Source organism: Brassica napus, chromosome A6, assembly GCF_020379485.1.
Source record: "Brassica napus cultivar Da-Ae chromosome A6, Da-Ae, whole genome shotgun sequence".
Classification (NCBI taxonomy): Eukaryota; Viridiplantae; Streptophyta; class Magnoliopsida; order Brassicales; family Brassicaceae; genus Brassica; species Brassica napus.
In genome coordinates, this window is record NC_063439.1 from 12,265,050 (window position 1) to 12,287,581 (window position 22,532).

The 22,532-nt window shown below is 38.7% G+C and overlaps 3 protein-coding genes across 6 annotated transcripts; all 3 read left to right on the top strand.

The window, feature by feature from the left end:
- Positions 1–232: 232 nt before the first annotated feature.
- Positions 233–5,137, top strand: LOC106347496 (homeobox-leucine zipper protein REVOLUTA). Of its 2 annotated transcripts, XM_013787041.3 has the most exons (18): positions 234–1,036; positions 1,137–1,305; positions 1,390–1,466; positions 1,586–1,676; positions 1,771–1,866; positions 1,941–2,054; positions 2,141–2,224; positions 2,296–2,451; positions 2,544–2,618; positions 2,704–2,810; positions 2,903–3,077; positions 3,194–3,382; positions 3,463–3,543; positions 3,640–3,774; positions 3,865–4,178; positions 4,291–4,396; positions 4,653–4,802; positions 4,901–5,137. In XM_013787041.3, the coding sequence occupies exons 1-18, from the start codon at positions 801–803 to the stop codon at positions 4,997–4,999; spliced, it is 2,454 nt and encodes an 817-aa protein (XP_013642495.2). In that variant the 5' UTR covers positions 234–800; the 3' UTR covers positions 5,000–5,137. The 2 variants fall into 2 exon arrangements, with proteins under 2 accessions (XP_048590751.1, XP_013642495.2); XM_048734794.1 differs by having other exon boundaries at positions 233–1,036; positions 1,137–1,466.
- Positions 5,138–13,892: 8,755 nt separating this feature from the next.
- LOC106347495 (serine/threonine-protein phosphatase 6 regulatory subunit 3) lies at positions 13,893–20,215 on the top strand. 3 transcript variants are annotated; one of them, XM_022687467.2, is made up of 20 exons: positions 13,893–14,044; positions 14,254–14,357; positions 14,493–14,579; positions 14,696–14,771; positions 14,899–14,973; positions 15,091–15,144; positions 15,418–15,489; positions 15,576–15,692; positions 15,973–16,067; positions 16,148–16,356; positions 16,756–16,853; positions 17,014–17,117; positions 17,229–17,391; positions 17,628–17,750; positions 18,100–18,182; positions 18,336–18,474; positions 18,551–18,580; positions 18,648–18,718; positions 18,809–19,499; positions 19,954–20,215. In XM_022687467.2, the coding sequence occupies exons 1-19, from the start codon at positions 14,006–14,008 to the stop codon at positions 19,449–19,451; spliced, it is 2,382 nt and encodes a 793-aa protein (XP_022543188.2). In that variant the 5' UTR covers positions 13,893–14,005; the 3' UTR covers positions 19,452–19,499; positions 19,954–20,215. The 3 variants fall into 3 exon arrangements, with proteins under 3 accessions (XP_022543188.2, XP_022543185.2, XP_013642491.2); XM_022687464.2 differs by lacking the exon at positions 19,954–20,215 and having other exon boundaries at positions 18,809–19,717; XM_013787037.3 differs by lacking the exon at positions 19,954–20,215 and having other exon boundaries at positions 13,894–14,044; positions 15,430–15,489; positions 18,809–19,717.
- A 329-nt stretch (positions 20,216–20,544) lies between these two features.
- LOC125609941 (uncharacterized protein At1g65710-like) lies at positions 20,545–21,354 on the top strand. The gene is made up of 2 exons (XM_048781567.1): positions 20,545–20,655; positions 20,794–21,354. The coding sequence occupies exons 1-2, from the start codon at positions 20,545–20,547 to the stop codon at positions 21,352–21,354; spliced, it is 672 nt and encodes a 223-aa protein (XP_048637524.1).
- Positions 21,355–22,532: the final 1,178 nt, after the last annotated feature.

Sequence of the window (22,532 nt, forward strand, 5' to 3'; positions counted from 1 at the left end):
GGTCAAATCAGTTGACACAAATAAATGACATAGAGAGGGAAAAGTGGGGCCAGTAGGTGGATCCCTACGTTGTCATCTCTACCAAAAAGGTCGGGACAACTTCGTAAATGCCCGCCGTATAATTAAAATTTAAATATAAACAAATCATATAATCTAAAAACATTTTTCTTTTTCGCTTATAGCTTGTCGGTATGCGTGCAAACTCCTTTCACTGTCTCTTACTGTTCGATGTTCAGACCAGCCACTATCTCTCTCTCTATATAATTTCTCAAGTGAACACTTGCTTTCGCTCTTGCTTTCACTGATACATTTTTTGAGTCTACTTTGCTCTTCATCCTTTGTTTCTTTCTTTAGGTTTTGGTCTCTCTTACTGTGTAACTACTCACAATGATTCAGCTTGGGTTTCTTCTTCTACTGAGAAAGTGTTGTTTGTGTGATTGTGTTATTTTCTTGAAAGAAGCTGTAATTTTCCTAAAATCTTCGGTTAAGCTTTTTTTTTTACTTGTCTGAAAACACCTTTTTTTTTGCTTTTGTCTCTGCTTCTTGTTCAAACTTTGTGTTCCACTTGTCTGTGGACTTTCACTAGAAGACACGACCTTAGAATCTTCTTTGTCTGAGAAAACAAAAGAGACAAGCACTTTCACTTACGTTAGGCTTAATAAACCACAGATTTTCCGAAGAAGTTAAAGATAAAAGAAAAGAAGAAACCAAAAGGAAACTGAGACTGAGAGAGAGAAGCTCGCATCCCAGTGTGAAAGTACAAAATCCGTCGGGAATTCGAAGATTATTATTTTTTAAAAATGGCGATGGCTGTGGCGGTGGGGAATCGCCATGAGAGTGGTGAGAATATAAATCGGCATTTGGATAGCAGCGGGAAGTATGTAAGGTACACGGGGGAGCAAGTGGAGGCACTGGAGCGCGTTTACTCAGAATGTCCTAAACCCACGTCTCTCCGCCGTCAACAGCTGATCAGAGAATGCCCCTTTTTGGCCAATATTGAACCCAAGCAGATCAAAGTCTGGTTTCAAAACCGAAGGTAACAAAAGATTTGTAAGTTTGGGTGGATTTCGATTGGCATGTGGTTTCTAGCATTCTCCCTTAAAGGTGTAGTGATTGTTTTTATTTGTACGTTTCAGGTGTCGAGATAAACAGAGGAAAGAGGCGTCGAGGCTGCAGAGCGTAAACCAGAAGCTTTCAGCTATGAATAAGCTGCTGATGGAGGAGAATGATAGGCTTCAAAAACAGGTTTCTCATCTTGTCAGTGAAAACGGATACATGAAGCAGCAGCTCACCTTGACCACACTCGTAATGCATCCCCACAAATATATGTATGATTCGTTTGGTATTTACAAAGTTGTGATGTTAATTCCGGTGTTTGTGGATTTTCAGGGGACTGATGCTAGCTGCGACTCCGTGGATCCAACTCCTCCTCAGCATCCCCTTAGAGATGCAAATAGTCCTGCAGGGTAATTAAAAGATGAGCTGATTAACTAGCTTCGCTCTCATCTTGTTTTTTTTTTTTTTTTATGTGTGTGGGATGTAACCAACCAACCAACCAACCAACTTATATTGCTTATTTTGGCAGATTGATGGCGATTGCAGAGGAGACCTTGGCAGAGTTCCTTTCAAAGGCTACAGGAACTGCTGTTGATTGGGTCCAGATGCCTGGTATGAAGGTAAAATACGTTTTCGTTGTTACTTTATGTTGTGATAATGTGTGTACTGGAGAGGAGAGGTTGACTGAATCATTTTTTTTTTGTGTGTCTTCAGCCTGGTCCGGATTCGGTTGGCATTTTTGCCATTTCACAAAAATGCTATGGCGTGGCAGCTCGAGCCTGTGGTCTTGTCAGTTTAGAACCTATGAAGGTTAAGGAGTTGCTCTATGTTCCAATCTTTTTTTCTTTTTTTTTTTTTGTTCCAACTTCCAAATTTAATTGCAGATTGTTGAGATACTCAAAGATCGACAATCTTGGTTCCGCGACTGCCGGAGCATTGAAGTTTTCACAATGTTCCCTGCTGGTAATGGTGGAACGATTGAACTCATATATATGCAGGTGAAACCTTGTTTCTGCGTCTCTCTCTTTTCATTTAGTTTTTTCTTTTTCTTTTTCTTTTTTTAACAAATTACAAATTTTATCAGACATATGCACCGACGACTCTGGCTCCTGCCCGTGACTTCTGGACCCTGAGATACACTACAAGCCTTGAGAAGGGCAGTTTTGTGGTATGCTCCATATCTATCTGAATGTTTGATGATAGTGAAATGATATTCTCTGTGTGTGCTTTTTTAATAAGGTTTGTGAGAGGTCTCTCTCTGGTTCAGGAGCTGGTCCTAATGCTACTTCCGCTGCTCAGTTTGTGAGGGCAGAGATGCTTCCTAGTGGCTATTTAATAAGGCCTTGTGATGGTGGTGGTTCCATAATTCACATCGTCGATCACATTAATTTTGAGGTACGGAAGATAATAGCTAAATCATTATCCCTTTGTACACATTCCTCAACATCCAATTAAAAGGATTGATTCTAATTCATTGGTTCTTGCAGGGTTGGAGTGTACCAGACGTGCTGCGGCCCCTTTATGAATCTTCCAAAGTAGTTGCACAGAGAATGACAATTGCTGTAAGTGTAGATATGACTCAATCTCCCTTAAGAAGAGTGTCCTTGTTCTGTCAAAATAACTATTTGTTTTTATTTCGTGTTTTAGGCGTTGAGATATGTGAGGCAAGTAGCGCATGAGACAAATGGAGAAGTGGTATACGGATTAGGTAGACAGCCTGCGGTTTTGAGAACTTTTAGCCAAAGACTAAGCAGGTTTTGGATTTTACAAGCACTTACCATTTTGTGCAAATGATCTTTTTTTTTAGCTCTTTTGATTTGAATTGTTTTTATGTTTTCACTTACAGAGGTTTCAATGATGCGGTTAATGGGTTTAATGACGATGGGTGGTCCATAATGCATTGTAATGGCGCAGAAGACATAACTGTTGCTGTTAACTCTACGAAGCACTTGAATAGTTTTTCTGATCCACTCTCTTTTCTAGGAGGTGTGCTCTGCGCCAAGGCTTCAATGCTTCTTCAAGTAAGTTCTTATACTGTTTTTTTTTTCTTCTTAAACATCTCTGTTGCAGCTTTGGGAATTTTTTTTTCTGAATACTTTTACTTTGTTCTCTGTCTCTTTTGGTGTACATTACATAGAATGTTTGTCCTGCGGTTCTCGTTCGATTTCTAAGGGAGCATCGGTCTGAGTGGGCTGATTTCAATGTTGATGCATATTCTGCTGCCACGCTGAAAGCTGGTGCCTTTGCTTATTCCGGAATGAGGCCTACAACGTTCACCGGTAGCCAAATCATAATGCCATTAGGGAATACAATTGAAAAGGAAGAGGTGGGCTCTCTCATTTGCTTTGAGATGATGATATCTATATCAGTATCATCCTTAATCTTATTTTTGTTTTAATGCTTCAGATGCTAGAAGTTGTTAGATTAGAAGGGCATTCTCTAGTCCCAGAAGACTCATTTTTGTCTAGGGATGTACATCTTCTACAGGTATTCTTCCTAAAACCATATGTTTTTGAGTTTTAGCAAACACACAATTGCCTCTTCACTCATTAGTAACTAAATGATTTAATGGTGCACTGGCAGATTTGTACTGGGGTTGATAAGGATGCTGTTGGAGCTTGTTCAGAGCTTGTATTTGCTCCAGTCAATGAGATGTTTCCTGATGATGCTCCCCTTGTTCCTTCTGGTTTCCGAGTCATACCTGTTGATTCTAAAACGGTATATTACTGCTTACTTTTCTATCACTGGTTTGTTGATGTTCATAATGGTTTATTTTCTCTCAGAGACATTTTCTGCCTTGATGTACAGGGAGATTCTCAGGACTTGCTTACTGCTAACCACCGGACATTAGACTTAACTTCAAGCCAAGATGTGGGTTCTACACCAGAGACGGGTTCTAGTCGGTGCATACTCACGATTGCTTTTCAGTTCCCCTTTGAGAATAACTTGCAAGAGAATGTTGCCAACATGGCTTGTCAGTATGTGCGGAGCGTGATTTCCTCGGTTCAACGGGTTGCAGTGGCGCTCTCACCGTCTGGGTTAATCCCGATTCCTGGTTCCAAGTTGTCTCCGGGGTTCCCTGAAGCTGTTTCTCTTGCAATATGGATCTGCCAAAGTTACAAGTGAGTTTCCTCTTTTGTTTAATAGCGCTCTCATCTTATATGGGCTTTAGTGACTTTAAAAGATTGTTATGTTCCTTTCGTCTTACTTGGGGCTTGTTCACGCCAAACACAGACAACACTTTGGCTCTGATTTGCTGAGGACAGACTCACTTGGAGGTGATGCGTTATTAAGACAACTATGGGATCACCAAGATGCTATATTGTGTTGCTCTTTGAAGGTAATTTAATGGTCAAACCATTTTTTCTGTAGAGTATCGGCTTAAAGGCCTAGGGCCGGTCCTGAGCAAAGCCATGTGAAACATTGGCCTATAGTCCCAAAATTTTAGAAGAAAATTACATAGAAATAAACCCCCAATTTTGTAAAATTTTAATTTTATTAAAACTTTCACTAAGGACAGGCATTGGTTTAGACATTTTGGCCAGAATTCAGTTTGGTTTAAAATCGTCTAACCTCTGGGTTTAATGGCATTGCAGCCACAGCCAGTGTTCATGTTTGCGAACCAGGCAGGTCTAGACATGTTAGAGACAACGCTCGTTGCGTTACAAGACATCGCATTGGAGAAGATCTTTGACGAGTCAGGTCGTAAAGCCCTCTGCCCAGATTTTGCCAAGCTAATGCAGCAGGTAAAAAAAAAATATGTCACTTAGCTGTTTGTTTGTTTGTTTGTTATTGACCTGATATAAAAACATGTCTGTGTGTGGGTTTATTATCACTGTTGCAGGGATTTGCTTGCTTACCATCTGGAATGTGCGTGTCGACAATGGGGAGACATGTTTCGTACGAGCAAGCTGTTTCATGGAAAGTGTTCTCTGACTGTTAAGACAATAACAACAATAGAATTCATTGTCTTGCTTTCTTGTTTGCGAACTGGTCGTTTCTCTGATCTCTGATCCTCTTGTTGTCTTTAAGGGGGTATCCTTTACTCATTTTTGATTGATTTAGGTGCTTTATTTTGTAATTTATTTATCCTTATTTACACTTCTCACATCTATTAGAGAGTACATAGTAATTAAACATCATGTTATTCCTCTAACTGAAACAGAGTAGCTTATAATTTAGAAGTATACAATTCTCTAGCTTATATACGCGTATGTATTATGAGCATGTAATTACTAATATGCTATTCTCTATATACATGACACGGTGCTCAAGTTTAACTAGGGCAGTCTTTTAGCACGTGCAAATCGATGGGTCGAACAGGATCCAAAATTTTAGAGGGTCCATAATTTTATTTTATTTTAGTAATAGTTATAAATTTAAAATCATATATTTTTTACAAAACTATATTTAATTTAATTTTTCGTATTTATCAACCAATAAATATAGATTACAAATTTGATTTTGTTTACATAGCCAACAAAAATGCAATAAGTCAGAAAGATATTAACATTTATATCAATTATATATTTTGGAAAGTAAAAATAGATGTTGGTGTTTGATTTAATATTCAATGTAAATTTAGAAAGTTAATATTCTAATGTGATTATATTTAGGAAACTATTATTAATTAGTGATTATAAATAAAGAGAGAAATATATAATTTTCAACAAATTTTACAAAAAATAACAAACACAAAGAAGAAACACTAGTCCAAACTTCTACCGAGAAGAAAAATGAAGAGTCTCCAACTTCTTGTTTAATCAAATCAAGAGTCCATTTCTCTAACCACTATCCAAGTTATATTGTTCAATTAGTTTTTTTTTATTGATTATAACTCATGATTGTGGATATAAAAAAAAAAAAACTGAAAAATTCATAGTCCCGAAAATGTGTTTTTATAAAATTTTAATTATAAAACCAAAAAATGTTTTTTTTACTCAAATTAGATTGGTGTATTTATTATATATTATAACAATATTTTGTCAGAAAACAGAAATAATTTTGGATTATTATAAAGGGCTTTTTTTTCTTTTGAACAGGGTCTTGGTAGAGTCTGAGACGGCCCTGAGTTTAACAATCCAATTTTGTCCATAAGAGTTCGGAATTGTTCTGGATATAAGTTTTGGTAAGCCTCTTGCCACTAGACCTACCTAATAAACAATTAACTAAAAAGGTGGTCTATCTTGTAAGAAGTTTGAAGGTGGAAAGCTTTATGCTTGTATATCTCTCTCTATCCAGAGTCGGTTCTGATATTTTTTTTTAATGCATTTTTCGATATGTTTGTCTTTCATGAAGCATGCAGTTATTTTCAATGTGTGTAGTTGCATAATAGAACAATGGTGTCAAGGTATTCAAGGTGAAAATTTACATTGAGCAACATTTTTCATTTACAGACTTACAAGACAGAAAATTTATATTGTACCATTTTTTTATTTACAAAATTTATTTCGCCATTCTCTCACGACGAACGGAAGAACCCTAAGAAAAAATCCTAGGGAACAAATTCCGGGAGCTGTCCCACTTCATTTCTATTTAAGTATTTGTAGGCTCCTTCTCAGCTTTTAGGCATACTCGTTAGTTGTGGCTTCAGATATGAGTTTATGGTGAGGTTCAGACAGGTTATATGGTCGGATCTCATATACCTGAGCTCGGATGGAGATTAGATGGGGGAATGGCACTTCGGCTTTGGTGTTGTGTTTCTGAGTTTCTCTTATCAGACTCTACAAGAAAACTTTGATGTACATGCTCAATCTCGTGTACCTCCTGTTTATGGCTGATCCTAGGTTGCCAAGTTTGTGTTCTTGTGCTAGCATGTAGTCTTGAGTCTGTTTTTTGATTCTGAGGTATTGATGGCTTGGGATTTCTTAGAGAAATTGTCTTTTTTCTTATCACTTGCTTGCCTGATTTGGGATGTCTCTCCCGCTTCAAACTGTTTTCTGGTGCGCGGTGCAGGACTAAACATGTTTTGATGTGGGTTTCTACTTCTTCCATCAGTTTTGGTGAAGCTTTTTTCCAGTTGAGTCTTTGGTGGTTGTGCATTCTCGGATCTATTCTCCTTGTCTTGTGGTCGTTCTTCTCGAGGTTTCTGGGCTTTAGCCTTGGATTGTGAATTAGAGTTCTTTGACTCTCTGGATTTGGTTGGTCTTGAGGCTGTGATGTTCGGTGAATTCAATGAGTCTTTTGTCTATCTTAGCTTATGTGGCATCTCCTCATTTAGCGGAATTATCTTCGGTAAGTCTTGTTGCTCGATCTTTGGGTTTCATGTCGATTGTCATGTGTGAAGCTTCGATATAGAAAAGTTGTGACATTCCTTGGTCTTTAACCAACAGATTTTATGGATTTAGTTGTAAGGAACTGGAGCTTTAGCTCAATTATGTTTGATTTTTGAGTATTTTGATTGTCAATTGTCTTTCCGCTCGACAAATCCCTGTGGCTCTGATGGTTTTCCAGCAGACTTTTACATATTAACTTGGGATATTTTTGGCCCGGACTTTGTTGTTCAAACTAAAAAGAAAGAACGCTAATCAAATTCTTGTTATTAAAGGTCCGATCTGATGTTTACATCTTCCCCCCAATTGTGCAAGTTAGAACATGGTAGCTTCTGATTCACGGCCAATGAGACTCCGCTTGCGAGCTGAACTCTTTTTGGCATCATTCGCAGTGAGAGAAGAGAGCATACACAGTGAAGAAGGGGTGGAGCTTATATTTCAAAGTATATTAAAGGTATTCTAAAGTCAAGATTATCCCGACGTGAGCAGTCAGGCTGGAATATAATAGATGATACAACTTATATGGCTTTCTTTGAAGAATTTTCGTCTCTTAATTCAGTTTTTCATACTTTCTTATTTTACGGGAGGCTACCCTCTCCTTTTAGTCGAGTAAGAAATACCTCCCCTCATCTCCCTATCCATTAAAAAGCCCTTCCCAGAGAAGAGCGGAAGCTCCGGGATGAGTATGCCCTGTATTCCCAGATTATTCTCGTCCTGATCCACTCTGGAATTTTTGGAATCTGCAAAAACATTCTAGGAAAGGGCTCGTAATGATCTTCTCAAAGATCACAAGGTGCTGAAGTGGCAGGCGTTCCTCGGGGGATCCATAGGTTTTTGTGAAAGGGATGCTCTTAATTATCATGTCTGAAAAGAAAAACCGAATTCCTCAATTTCATTCGATTCATCCACATTTCCATTTCTTGTAGAGGAAGGCTAACTGCTTGCTGGATGGGAGATGTATGAGCGGTAACGTCCACGTACGATTCCGTGAGAAGGGCGGTGGACAGAAATGGTCTTGGAGGAACCCCTTACTCTCGTCTTCAATGGGGTCTTTTTTTTTTGGGAGAGTATGCCAACATGATCTTAATGAGGTGTGGAACTTTGCATCTGACATTCGTTGGGCTTCCCTCTTCGGAAAGCGCCTGCCTCCCGGCGTTTTTGTGCAATAAGACTAGTGGTAGGTGGTCCCGCATAGCTTTCGGAGAAGGGTAGCCTTGTGTGTAAGCACAGCAATGAACTGAAGCGAACCCTCAGGCGACCTATCTAAGATTAGGGGGGGAGATCCTCAGTAGTGGTGATCCTTTCACTCTTCCCATGGACTGATACATGTACCGAATGCTCATACAGGAAAGTTGACTCGTTGGTCTCGAACCTAAGGGGTTGCTCCGAGAAATCCTTTCTTTCTCGTCCACTCAGGGGGGTGCGGACATGATGTGGTCATCAGATCAGCAACTGAACCGGAGGTCAACCCAAAGCCATACTCAACCAGCCAAGGCGCAAACAAGGACATACATGCACTACAAATGCCATATCTTACAAACCAGGAGGGTTTAAATCACGAGGCTAATTTTTATGGATTTTACACTCAAGAAGGAGTCCAGACCAATTGTAATTGGGCCAAAATATTCACGGAGAAAGAAGTTATGAATTTTACGACTCGGAAGTTTCTCAGCCCGTCCATCTGCGAGTATCCGACTTTAGAAGGAGATTTAAGCTCAAGTAAGGAGCGGCCTGAAGCAAAGCCCATCATAGAAGTAAATAGGAGTTTATCAGCTTTCCATAAAGCCCAAGATCAGGAGAAATGGCCACGGAATTATGAAGTTATGATCCAATCTCCAAAACCGGTCAAACCAGTTCTAGACTTGCCTCAATTGGAAGCTAACCGGTTCAATCAGCTTCAAACCAGACATTGGCGACCAGGAGATCATTTCAACCAATCAGGAGATATTCTAGGAGTCCAGGAGGAGTTCTGCAAGTTCATACCATGCACCAGCAACCATTGGATCAGGAGGATCCTCATTTACTCAAACTTGCCTTATTTGGAGCAAACCGACATTAATGTCCAACAGCTCTTTTCTCTTCAGATCAGGCACGAGATCAGAACCTATAAAGCACCCAGGAAGGTCCCAAGGAAGCTATCTTATCCATTAAAACCGTCCAGGTTCAAGAAAAATCAAGTTTCTCACTTGGAGCCAAAATCCCATAAAAGGCTCCAATGACTAGTTTCCGATTTTGTTACTTTACTTGATTTGTTTCCTTTTCTATTTATTTTAGAACGTTAGGACCTTTATCTCTGAGCCTTATATAAGCTCCTAGACATCCATTGTAAAGAGCACCATTAATCATCAAGTTAATAGAAAGTTTATTCATTTTTATCAAAGTTGTTCTTTGTATAAAATATCGGTCTTTAGGATTCAAAGAGAGATTCTTTGTTGTTTTATTGATTTCATGAGTCTAGTTTGTTTGTGCAAATCAAACAAGCTCAGTAAACAGATTGAGAGAGTCAATCACTTTGATCCATCATTCCATCATATTGAGAGATTCAATCAAACCTTCCTCCGCAAATCCACTTCAGTTCATCTTCTAATCAAGCTGAAAGTGATACACATCCAGCAGCCTGATTCCGCCATATCTATCCCTTCTCTTTGTTTATTGTTCTTGTTTTATTCATATCATAAACCTCATATAATTTAATTCCCTTTTGTTTCAGGTTATCAAATCATAATTCGGCCATATCGACCAATCGGCCACATCTTTGGTCAATCCGATTTAAGTTTGGTTCCACCATTCAACCAATTCTTGGGTTACCCCCCCTGTGCCTACAACATTTTTGGTATGATGTGGTCATCAGATCAGCAACTGAACCGGAGGTCAATCCAAAGCCATACTCAACCAGCCAAGGCGCAAACAAGGACATACATGCACTACAAATGCCATATCTTACAAACCAGGAGGGTTTAAATCACGAGGCTAATTTTTATGGATTTTACACTCAAAAAGGAGTCCAGACCAATTGTAATTGGGCCAAAATATTCACGGAGAAAGAAGTTATGAATTTTACGACTCGAAAGTTTCTCAGCCCGTCCATCTGCGAGTATCCGACTTTAGAAGGAGATTTAAGCTCAAGTAAGGAGCGGCCTGAAGCAAAGCCCATCATAGAAGTAAAGAGGAGTTTATCAGCTTTCCATAAAGCCCAAGATCAGGAGAAATGGCCACGGAATTATGAAGTTATGATCCAATCTCCAAAACCGGTCAAACCAGTTCTAGACTTGCCTCAATTGGAAGCTAACCGGTTCAATCAGCTTCAAACCAGATATTGGCGACCAGGAGATCATTTCAACCAATCAGGAGATATTCTAGGAGTCTAGGAGGAGTTCTGCAAGTTCATACCATGCACCAGCAACCATTGGATCAGGAGGATCCTCATTTACTCAAACCTGCCTTATTTGGAGTAAACCGAAATTAATGTCCAACAGCTCTTTTCTCTTCAGACCAGGCACGAGATCAGAACCTATAAAGCACCCAGGAAGGTCCCAAGGAAGCTATCTTATCCATTAAAACCGTCCAGGTTCAAGAAAAATCAAGTTTCTCACTTGGAGCCAAAATCCCATAAAAGGCTCCAACGGCTAGTTTCCGATTTTGTTACTTTGCTTGATTTGTTTCCTTTTCTATTTGTTTTAGAACGTTAGGACCTTTGTCTCTGAGCCTTATATAAGCTCCTAGACGTCCATTGTAAAGAGCACCCTTAATCATCAAGTTAATAGAAAGTTTATTCATTTTTATCAAAGTTGTTCTTTGTATAAAATATCGGTCTTTAAGATTCAAAGAGAGATTCTTTATTGTCTTATTGATTTCGTGAGTCTAGTTTGTTTGTGCAAATCAAACAAGCTCAGTACACAGATTGAGAGAGTCAATCACTTCGATCCATCATTCCATCAAATTGAGAGATTCAATCAAACCTTCCTCCGCAAATCCACTTCAGTTCATCTTCTAATCAAGCTGAGAGTGATACACATCCAGCAGCCTGATTCCGCCATATCTATCCCTTCTCTTTGTTTATTGTTCTTGTTTTATTCATGTCATAAACCTCATATCATTTAATTCCCTTTGTTTCAGGTTATCAAATCATAATCCGGCCATATCGACCAATCGGCCACATCTTTGGTCAATCCGATTTAAGTTTGGTTCCACCATTCAACCAATTCTTGGGTTACCCCCCCCCCCCCCTCCTGTGCCTACAACAGGACACACCTGCGCGGATTACAGGTGACAGTTACAAGAATGGCGGGGAAGTGAACAGTACACGTATGCTTCTCTGGTGGAGATTCATGTTCTTGTGGGTTCAGTTAGTTGAAGCTTGTTCTTGAGTGACGGATGCTTGTGGTCCTTGTTGGAATTTATCTTTGAAGATCTTCTCTCAGCCCTAATAATTTTGACCTTCAATGCTTTCTCGCTTCTTTCGGTCTCCTCTATCGGTTTGCTTTGCATCTTTCATGGTAGTTTATGTAGCCTAAGAACTCTTAATAACTTTCTTTCATCATTGTCTCATGGTAAGGCATTTGTTATTTAGTTTCCATCTTTGGCTCTAGAGGTAGTATGTTACTTGTCGGTTGTTTGGTTCTCGAAAGGCATTGTACTTTTGCCGGCTTAGTGTATCCCTCGGTTAATTTGATAACAAATTTTTTGTCATGTTGGTAAACTATCTCATCTTACCAATTAAATATTTGTATACTTTTGTATCAACAATAGTCATTGAAGATTAAGTTCCAAGGGAATCCTTTGAAGGGATATAAAATGATTTACAACCATGTAAAGTGTAAACAAATCAATTTTATCTAGAAACCACATTTCTTCTCGTAATGCTAGAATAAAAAATATAGCGTAGCTCTTCCTGATACTAGGAAATAGAAAGTTGTCAGTAAAAGAAGGAAAATAGATTAAAATTAATGTTTTATTGATCAATAGAGCATTGGTGACAAAAAAAATTGATCAATAGAAGATAAATATAACATATTGGTCTGAAAACCCTAGTTTTAGTTGTCTGCTTCTATTGTCGATGTGTACAATACTTGATCCATATCTTCTAAGGTTTAGGAGTCCCTTTTATAGGTCATTGTAGTCAAAATCTAGGTTGAATTTTTCTATATCTTAAAGTATGGAAATATCTCTCTTTAATATAAGTTCCATTTTACTCGGAGCCAGGAGGAAAACGCGATCCGAAGGTTAGAAGTCGTTTAAGCAAGAGAAGAACAGTGGTGCCCTGCTATAAGCAGGAGAAATGACTTCATGGATTAATTATCCCCAAAAATTTATTCCCTATCTTTTGTTTTCATCAGTAAAGTCGGGAGATAACATGTATGCTACGATCTATTGAAATAATACCATAGCAGCTGGTTGATGGATGGTGTGAGCAAGACGTTGCTTCTTAGAGGTTTCCCGGATTACCTTAAGAAAACATGGTAGGAGATACCCCTTTTCTAGGCATATGAAAGGCTATAAACTCTCAAGTTGTTTTGTCACGTAGCCGAGTATGCTTGTGCGATCTTGTTTGATTTGTGATTCCAAATTCGCATTAAAATGATCTACGAGATCCATCTTATGGCTTAGGGCCTTAGTAGCACATGGCCTTATGGACGCATATCCGTAGAATTATCTGATCTAGAAGACGCGTAGCCAGATCATATTATAGATTTGTCGACATGCTTTCATGAGCATGATGTCTTCCTGCCCATGAGTAGGATGTTGTGGCATGAGTAAGTAGATAACTCGTAGAGTGCTACAGTAGATAGATTTAATCTGGTTGTTGATGATCACGTAGATCTGTCAGATTTATAAGAGAAAGTTTGTCTTCAAATCGTGTGAGAAAAAATACTTGACCCGAATAGGTCCGTCTCAATGGTTAAGAAGACCCAATGCATAAATAATGTAAAATAATTTTAAAAAGAGCCCTACATTTAAAAAAAGGATCCTAAATTATAACTAAAATTAGGTAAAACTTTTGGAGCCAGTACAAATGCACCTTGGGCACACCCATAGAACCGAACCTGGACTGGAAGGAAGAAAGATAGAGTTGTAGAAGGAATGCCCCATAGTAGATATATCATATATACTGGGCTTGGATTGTCAAATCGAGCCTTGTTCGAAGATCTTTAAAATATAATTTTCATAAAAAATCTACATTTGATAAATTAGATATCACCTAGATGAACTATAAAAAAAAAGATATATACAGGTGATGTAACCATTTAAATGATATAGGTGAAATCGTCCAACACGTTTTATGGGTGTGGTTTCTTTGCCACATGTTGGACGAGTCTTGTGGACAGCTAGATGTTGTGATATTGGATTATTATTCATCAGTAGCCTTCAAAGCCGAAATATAATCAAGTTCCGAAACTCTCCGAGACAGAAGAAGGAAAGGAGCGTGCAAACTAGTCACAAACAAGTAGCATAAGTAATATATATATATATATATATATATTTTATAATAAATAAATAAATAAAAAAATGTCCATCTCCCGAGATTAGTTTTTATTTTGGATCCTTTCTAAAGTTGATTTGTGCCTCTCCTTGGAAATTAGGGTTTTTTCTCCTTCTTGTGGCGATTTAGTGATTTGAGTTTGGGTCTGAGTAGAGAGATCCGATTAGCTCGTCGTCTTCGTCATCAATCAGCCACCATGTTCTGGAAGTTGACTGCTCTCTCTGCTGCGTCCCCGGTTAGTACAACTTTTTTTTTCTTGGTTCAAATGTTTGAGATTTCTCTTGAATTTGATATCCTTTAGCTTTTAATTCGCGGTTCTTCTTTGTGGGGGTTCGTGCTTGTAAATGATAGATAGATCTCCTCATGTTTTGAATCTCTTGCTAAGAGGAGAGGCAAGACACACTCTTCTTATCCATCTTTTTTGCTTTGGGATTAACAAAACAGGTCGAGTCCATATTAGACAAAGAAGACTTCACTCTCGAAGAACTCCTGGATGAGGAAGACATTATCCAAGAATGCAGAGCTTTGAACAGCCGTCTCATTAATTTGTAATTTCTTCCTTCCTTTCTCACTTTGATACAATCACTTCAGCAGCACTTCAATGCAAGTTTTAGTTTCTAATTGCAGTAGCAAGCAAGTGTTGTCCTTTTTTTTTTATTTTTTTTTTATTTGCTCTTTTGCAGTTTGAGAGAAAGAGCTCAAGTGGAACAGTTATTACGTTTTATTGTTGAAGAATCTCCAGAGGATGCTGATAGCAAGCGTGCTTTCAAGTATGTGCATTTTTTTTTTGTTTTTGTTTCTCTCAGATATTTCTTCCCTTTATTTTTCTGTTGACGTCATTTTAGAGTATTTCTCTCAACTATTTTGAACCATGTATCTCTATTAGGTTTCCTTTCATTTCCTCTGAAGTCTTGACTTGCGAGATTGATGTAATTCTGAAGACTTTAGTCGAGGAGGAGGAGGTATTCTACTACTTTTCTTCTTTCTTTGTTATGATGGATGCAAAAACTTGTTGTTTTCTCTTTTAAATTTGAGTTTGGTGTTCCTTTTTCTCTGGTCCCATTTAATTGTTTCACTTCACTGATGCAGCTAATGGACCTTCTCTTCTCTTTTTTGGAACCAAACCGTTCCCACAGCGTAATGCTAGCTGGGTATTTCAGCAAGGTAAGGTTTTCGATGCACACTTTCTTCAGTAGTTATTTTGAGAATTTCAATTCTTATTAGTTTCTATTATATGCATCCACACTTACGAACTGTGCGTATTATCTCTTTTGGGTGTAGGTTGTCATATGCCTCATGTTGAGGAAGACTGTCCCACTGATGAATTATGTAAAAGTGAGTTTTATTTGGATGTTTTATGAAATTCTTTCGAGTAACACCGAAAGCATGCTAATTTCTGGTTGAAAATAAGACACTGGTAGAATGCATATGAAGCAGGATATTCCCTTGTAATTTTCTGTTCTTCTTTATTTATTTTTCTGATCTAAACAATCCTTAAATAGCTCAATATATGATTGAGACGCACCTTTTCTTTGGAACTTGTTACTTTGTGAAATGTGAATTATCTGATTTACTGTCCATATAAAACTAGTAGCTAATGTTTTATAGTACCATCTACAGGCCCATCAGAATGTTTTCCAGCAACTTGTTGATTTGATCGGGATTACGTCCATTATGGAGGTAACCCTCCCCTCTCCTCTTATCCTTATATTTGATGGGGTAATCATTCTCAATCTTAAGTTAATTAGTTCATGTGAATTCTCTAGGTTCTAGTTCGGTTGGTTGGTGCGGATGATCATGTGTATCCCAACCACGGGGATGTGATGCAATGGTTAGCTGACAGCAATCTGCTTGAAATGATCGTTGATAAGCTTAGCCCATCAGTAAGTTTAATTTTTAATAATTACCTCTATCCCCTTCGTTTTGCTGCAAACGATTAGAATAAAGGAAGCATGGGCACTATAAGCTACTTCGGCTTGCTTGCTTCTCTTTAATATTATAATAAATCGTAAGATCTGTTGGTTCTCTATATGGATAGGCTGCTTGTTTGGAGCTACTAGAAAATCACCTTTTTAGCTTTATAAGATAGATACATGGAGAGATTCTCCTGTGCTGATGTGAAGTTTCGGACATGCTATATCTTTGTTTTTCTGTTTTCATCAGAATTCTCTCGAAGTTCATGGAAATGCTGCTGAGACACTCTGCACTATTGCTCAAAATGCACCATCACCTTTGGCTACGAAACTCTCTAGCTCAAGGTTTGCAAGATGTTTTATCCTCTTAAATATGCAGAAAATATTTAGTATTCAAGATAATCCAGTGATCGTTTTGTCTGCAGTTTTGTTGCAAGGATATTTGGTCATGCTTTTGGAGATCCTCAGTCCAAATCTAGCCTTGTCCACACACTCTCTGTGTGCATTTCGCTGTTAAGCCCAAGAAGATCTTTGGTTTCTTCTCCCTTTATGTATTCATTCAGGGGCCAACAAATCTTTGAGTCTCCAATTTCTGTGAATCCGGAGACGATTGCCACCATGCTGCCTAGACTTGGTTAGTGTCACACAGATGATTCATTGGGCTCTATTCTTGTTTTTCCTGCTAGTTTGTTTTCTCATCATAACTTTTTAGTGATTGCTAGAATCCAATTCTATCTTCTTGGTTCATCTTAACATCTGGTAACTTCTTATGCTGTTCGACGTGACAGTACGTGTTTGCAAGACAATGAAAATCTTCTAGTTTTATTATTTGGTTGTTCGTTTGATGCCATTCCACCTTCGTATTAGTAGTGTCTGGGTATATGCTTTGTTCTTTCTACCCTGATAGATTGAAGCTCTGATTCGTGTTGAACATATATGATAGAATTTGAATCCTAGACTTTTTATATGCTAGAACTTCTTATGTGAACCCCTTACATGAAGATTCCTTTAAGCGTTTTTGTCTCGGGTGTAGGTGACTTTGTCGCACTTTTGAACGTGACATCTGATGAAAAGGTGTTACCTACAAGCTATGGGCAGTTGAGGCCTCCCCTTGGCAGTCAGCGTTTGAAGGTTAGGTTTCATTCATAAATATTTTTTATTGTCAAATAAACGATCTGATTGTAAGATAGACACGGGATCAGGTCCTGGAAATTACACATGTTATTCTGTATGTTCTCTGATCTATTATTAATTTATTGATTTCCTTGGTTTTGCTGATGGCTTTTCTTAGATTGTGGAGTTCATTGCTGTCTTACTGAAAACCCGAAGTGAAGCTACAGGAAAAGTACTAGCTACCTCAGGAGCTGTTAGACGAGTCCTTGATTTGTTCTTCGAGTAAAGACTTCTTCCTGGATTAAGAAAAAACTCTTGCTTTGTTTGGTACTTGACATGTCTTAACTTCGCTTGGCTAAATCCTACTTTTAATGATTCTTTTTACCTATGCAGGTACCCATATAATAATGCACTGCACCATCAGGTAGAGAGTATAATAGTATCGTGTTTGGAGAGCAAATACGAGGAGATGATTGACCATCTTCTCCGTGAGTGTGACTTGATTGGAAAAATTCTTAAAATAGAGAAACAGCCAATCCTTTCTGGCGATAACCAGGTACGAAACTCTGACTCCTGCTTATTGATGTGCATGCTCTCTGATATCTAGTCAGAAAATATGGTGGGAGAGTATATAAATAATATTTTCCTAGTTCCGTATGACAAGACGTTGAACAAATTCTGTCTTGGTGTTCTTTATTGTTACTCTATCAGATACCGAAATGGCCGGCAGCTATATCCACTTTTCTGACAGTATCCTCAGTTACAGGTTTAATCAGTTTTGCTTTCATGCAGCCAACGATACCTGCTGCTGGAAAGCAGGCTCCACGGGTAGGAAATATCGGTCATATCTCAAGAATTTCAAACAAGCTTGTTCAGCTGTCAACTAACAGTAACCCGATAAAGACTTTACTTGAGGTTCGCTTTTCAACAACAATGTTAGACAACTGGGCTAATTGGTCTTTGTGAATATATGTATATATACTTATATCTTACACATAATGATTTGTGTAGTTAAATAATCTTTGCTAATATGTTCTCTGAATACATATATTTGCTTGCATTTATTCGACCACTCTGTTTGAAAATTACTTGGATTCTTTCTGAGAAACCCATCAAAATGTGTCCCATAATAAAGTAATCCATGTATAACTATATGTTTTTCCTTGTAATATTTAGGCATTGTCTCACCTGAAATTTTGTGTACAAATATTTGCATCCTGTTGGTAGATGCAACCTTCTAACTCGTACATTTTTCCTTTTCTAGGAACATAACGAATGGGGCGAGTGGGAAGCTAATACATTGCATGACCGAAACACGGTTGAGAATGTTTATCGCTGGGTTTGTGGGTATGTCTCTTCTCAAACCTTTTGCTGTCACAGCGTTTTGAGATATCATTGGAAACTTGGTCTGAACACCTTTGGGTTTAAAAGTAACGATATACTCGTGCTAGTTCTGATTTTGTCTCTTGATAACGATCGTTTTACTACTTCTGCACGCAGACGCCCAACTGCATTACATGATAGGACTAGGGACAGTGACGATGACGAAGTTCACGACAGGGATTATGACCTTGCTGGTTTGGCTAATAACTTGAACCAGTTTAGATACAACATGCAAGAGAATAATGGTGCTGAGGAGGTAATTGTTAATATCTTTGATTAGTATTTCTTAAAAACATTTTGGCTGGATCTAAATCCCACCTTTCTGGTTTCAGGAGCATGGTTCCAATGACAGAGACGAAGAGGTACTCGTTGTAAATATATTTGGTGTCTCATGACATAGTATAGTCCTGACTGTGACATATTTTGTAGGATGTCTACTTTGATGACGAGTCTGCTGAAGTTGTTGTATCATCTCTAAGGCTTGGTGATGAACAGGCCAAGTAAGCTTCCACATCTGATTTATTCAAACCAACATTGAATGGTTTTGTTGCTTCTAAAACCAATGGAATGATTATTTGTTCTTGGTGCAGCAATTTATTCGCAAACTCGAACTGGTTCACTTTCCAAGGAGATGAGTTGGGTGAGAACACAGGAGCAGGGGGGATTCCCTCGGAGGAAGCAATGGAAGATGTAAGCTTGGATGAAACTTCCGGTAATGGAGATGAAGAAGACTGTTTGATTACGGAAAGCAAGAACCCTTTTGTGGCCACAGCTTCAACCTCAGAAGCAGTCTCTGTAGACAGCATACCTGGAGGTATCGAGATCGATGAAGATGTGGTTTCGGATGAATCGTCACCCGAAAGGGTTGAACGTGGAGATGCTTCTTCTCCCACTGCACAGGTCAAAGATCCGTTTCCTGAAGTTGACGTCAAGATGCCTGATGTGAGAGTCCCAAACGGTTCTTCATCCTCAGAAGGTGAGATTAGCCCGAGATCACCGCCTGTGCCTTCATTGTTTGAAAAAGACGTTGAGTTTGTGGGCGTGGAGCCAGAAGGAACCGAGAGGGCAATGGATCAAGCTCTCAAGGAAGGGATAGTGGGAGAAGCAGGGCCAATGAAGAGGAGCAGCACCACAGCTTCTCCGGGAAAGGAGAGCTCTGATGAGAATATGCAGCAGGAGTACAACGACACTAACTACTGGAAGATCGATCAGGAGGTGGCCGTGGTTGAATGATGATGTGGGCATATCGTTGTCTGCAGGACTACCTAGCAGAAAGGGAAGGTACGTGTGAATGTACAGTACTACTAAGTCATCTTTTATTTTATTTTTGGGAATATTTTCTCCAAGTGACTGATTTGCTCGTTTAGGTTCTTACAAATTTGAATGCTTTTGCTATATCCCTGTCAAGGATTATTTTACAAATTTGGATGCTTTTGCTATATACCTTCTTGTGTCTTTTATTACGTTTGAAATATTAAATCTGGGACTCTTGTTATAAAGACTTTCGTGAGGGTTGGGTTGCACTTTCTTGGGTAATAAAAACTGAAAATCTTGTCTGGATATGGTTTTGACAACAATGGTGGCCGATTCGTGCAACTAAATAGGGAAACAGCAATGTCTAAAAATTAATCTGAGATAAAACGGAATAACAACAAACACAATATATGAGTGTTAAAAGAGCTACTATGAAGGGAACAACTTATGCTCATTCTATGACCCGTCTCAAAAGCTGCAGCTGGACAGGTGAACGTTGTTATTGATCGAGCCCGTGAAGCAGTGGCGGGAATGAGTGACGTCTAAATGGGGATCAGTTCTGAAGGATATGTCCTTGTATCCGGTTTGAATAATTATTTTACATGCATATATATATGTGTGTGACTTTTGAGGTTGAAATTAGCAAACAAATATGGATTTACCTTTTGTTTTTGAAATCTTTGAAATATGTAACTAAAACTGATTTAGTTTTTAAAGCAATGGATTAAAAATATTTTTGGAAACATGAATAGGATATATGTTTGTAATATTCTATCTTAAAATTTGTTTATATCTATACTATACTAAAAGCTCTTATTCTAGAGCTCTAAGACTGTCCACCTAGGATGGGAAATTCAGGCCAATCAAAATATTTTATTTTGACATGTCACCATTAATGAAACAAAGTGGACTTTTCTATAGGTTCTTTTAAAATTCATATAAGCTCTTTTAAAATTATCTTTTGGCCCATCAGAACCCACGCCTTCGATCTTCGCGACTTCCCTTTTCCGCGACTCTTTCCAGACGCTTGCACTTCATCTTCTCCAAATTATGTTTTTTTTCTCAATAAATAATGATGTTAAATATTTTATCACATGCGAAGAAACTCGAAGCAGAAGAATCAAAACCCAAGAACGAAGCAGAGACCATACAAGAGAATAACAACCCGAGGAAAGAAGTGTTCGTGATCAAACACCAGAGGAGCCACGAGCGATCCAAGACGACGAAGACAGGTCCGAAGGACTCAACAGCTTCCAAGGAGAAATGAACCGGTACTACTACAAACCAGATTCCAGCCGATGTCGACGCGATACTGATCTAGAGCGGAAGACTAAGCCAGAGCAACTCCGCCGCGGCGGCAAAAACCAAGAGGTATTCTGTATCCAAGAGGAGCTTCGACTTCGACAAGAATGGCGACGCAGACAAAGCCGATGCGGAAGACGGAGGAGAGGAAGAAGAAGCCGAGTTGCAGCGGAGAGTCGCGTCGGGAGCGGAAGAGACGGACTCTGAGCAGCATCGGGAGCGGAAGAGACGGACTCCTAGCAGGGAGAGGGAGGACTCGAAGAGTTACCGATCGGGGAGTAGGGAGAGAGGAAGCGGTAGCAGACGAGTAAGCAGATCTCCGGAGAGAAGATCGGAGACGACGAACCCTAATAACGGCATTGGCAGTTCTGTAAATTCGAGTAACAACAACAATATACCTGCCAAGTTCGTTTCGGTTCCTGCAACGGATAAAGAGAAGAGAAGCATCAACAACAACACAGATGCGTCTATTAAAAGGGTTGCTGTCAAGAGAAACATGGCGTCTCCAAGGTCTCAGTCGCCTGCAAGAGCGGCGTCTCCTAGAGCTCAGTCTCCGGCGAGAGTTATCAACCACTCCTAAAGGTTAAAGCTTTAATTCTTTTCCAGAATTTTTGATCCTGATGGTAAATTGATTTCTCTTATGTCAACCGTCTTAACTGGTTCAAGATTCCATTTTTACAGAAATCTGCAAAAGTGTCGCCTACACGTGTTCGAACCTAAAGGTGTGGTCCATAAAAGAGATTTAGATAAGTTTTGCAAAGCTCTCATCTTTTTTAATTGAGCAGTGAATCTGGCATTGTTGTAATCTTCTTACTCTGATTCTATTGAAAACCATTTCTTATACAGATGTTCTTCGCACCAACACGAGAAATTGGTACGACAGCTACACGAGTTTATGTATTCTTATCTCTTGAAAAAGACTATTCACCATGTTTCTACAATGCTGAAGAGGGTACCTCTTAAGCCGAGAAAAAAACTATAGTCTCCTGATTCCCACGTTAATGTATGTTTAATAATCTCCAAATCTCTGTCAAGCATATATTTGTGCTCAATATCTTGAATGTGTTTTAACTTACTAACAAAATGTGTAAACTGGCTTACTTTGTGATAATTAATTTTTTAGGGACAGATGAACTGGTCAATGGAACATAGCCAGCTTGAGCCTAAGACTGAGCTTTGATAGAGGAACGAAATGTACTGATACACAATTCTTCTCTTTTTGACGCAATTGTTTGATTTGTCAAGGGTGTTTGAGCATTTGAGATCTTGAACAAGATTTATCCTTCATGAATAACTTTTACCTCCCACTTATTTATTTGCTTGCCACCGACTGATTCTATTGTTATGTGAACGTGTAGTTTCATACACTTCTGCACCATTTGGAGATTATATTGCTTCTCCACTACTACTAAATATACATGGTTACAAAAAGCTTTTCCTGCAAACTAGAGTAATGTACTCAATTTTGATTCATCTCAATGGTCAATGTGTCTCTGAAGGTGGTTCAAATAAGTCTGCTGAAAATGGGTTTATGACAGGAGGTGGCTGTAATAGCTCGAGCAGCAGAGTAGGAAGACAAACCTGGTAATTTATTATTAATCTTTTCTGAATGTACACATTATTGAGTATTGAATAAATTTGGAGGGGATAATGTCACCAGAACTTGATGTCAAATTCGATTATCATTATTTGCCTGATTCAAGGTCCAAGCTGTGGAGTAGAAGTTGTAATGCGGCTCTGGAGACAAATCGGTGTTGG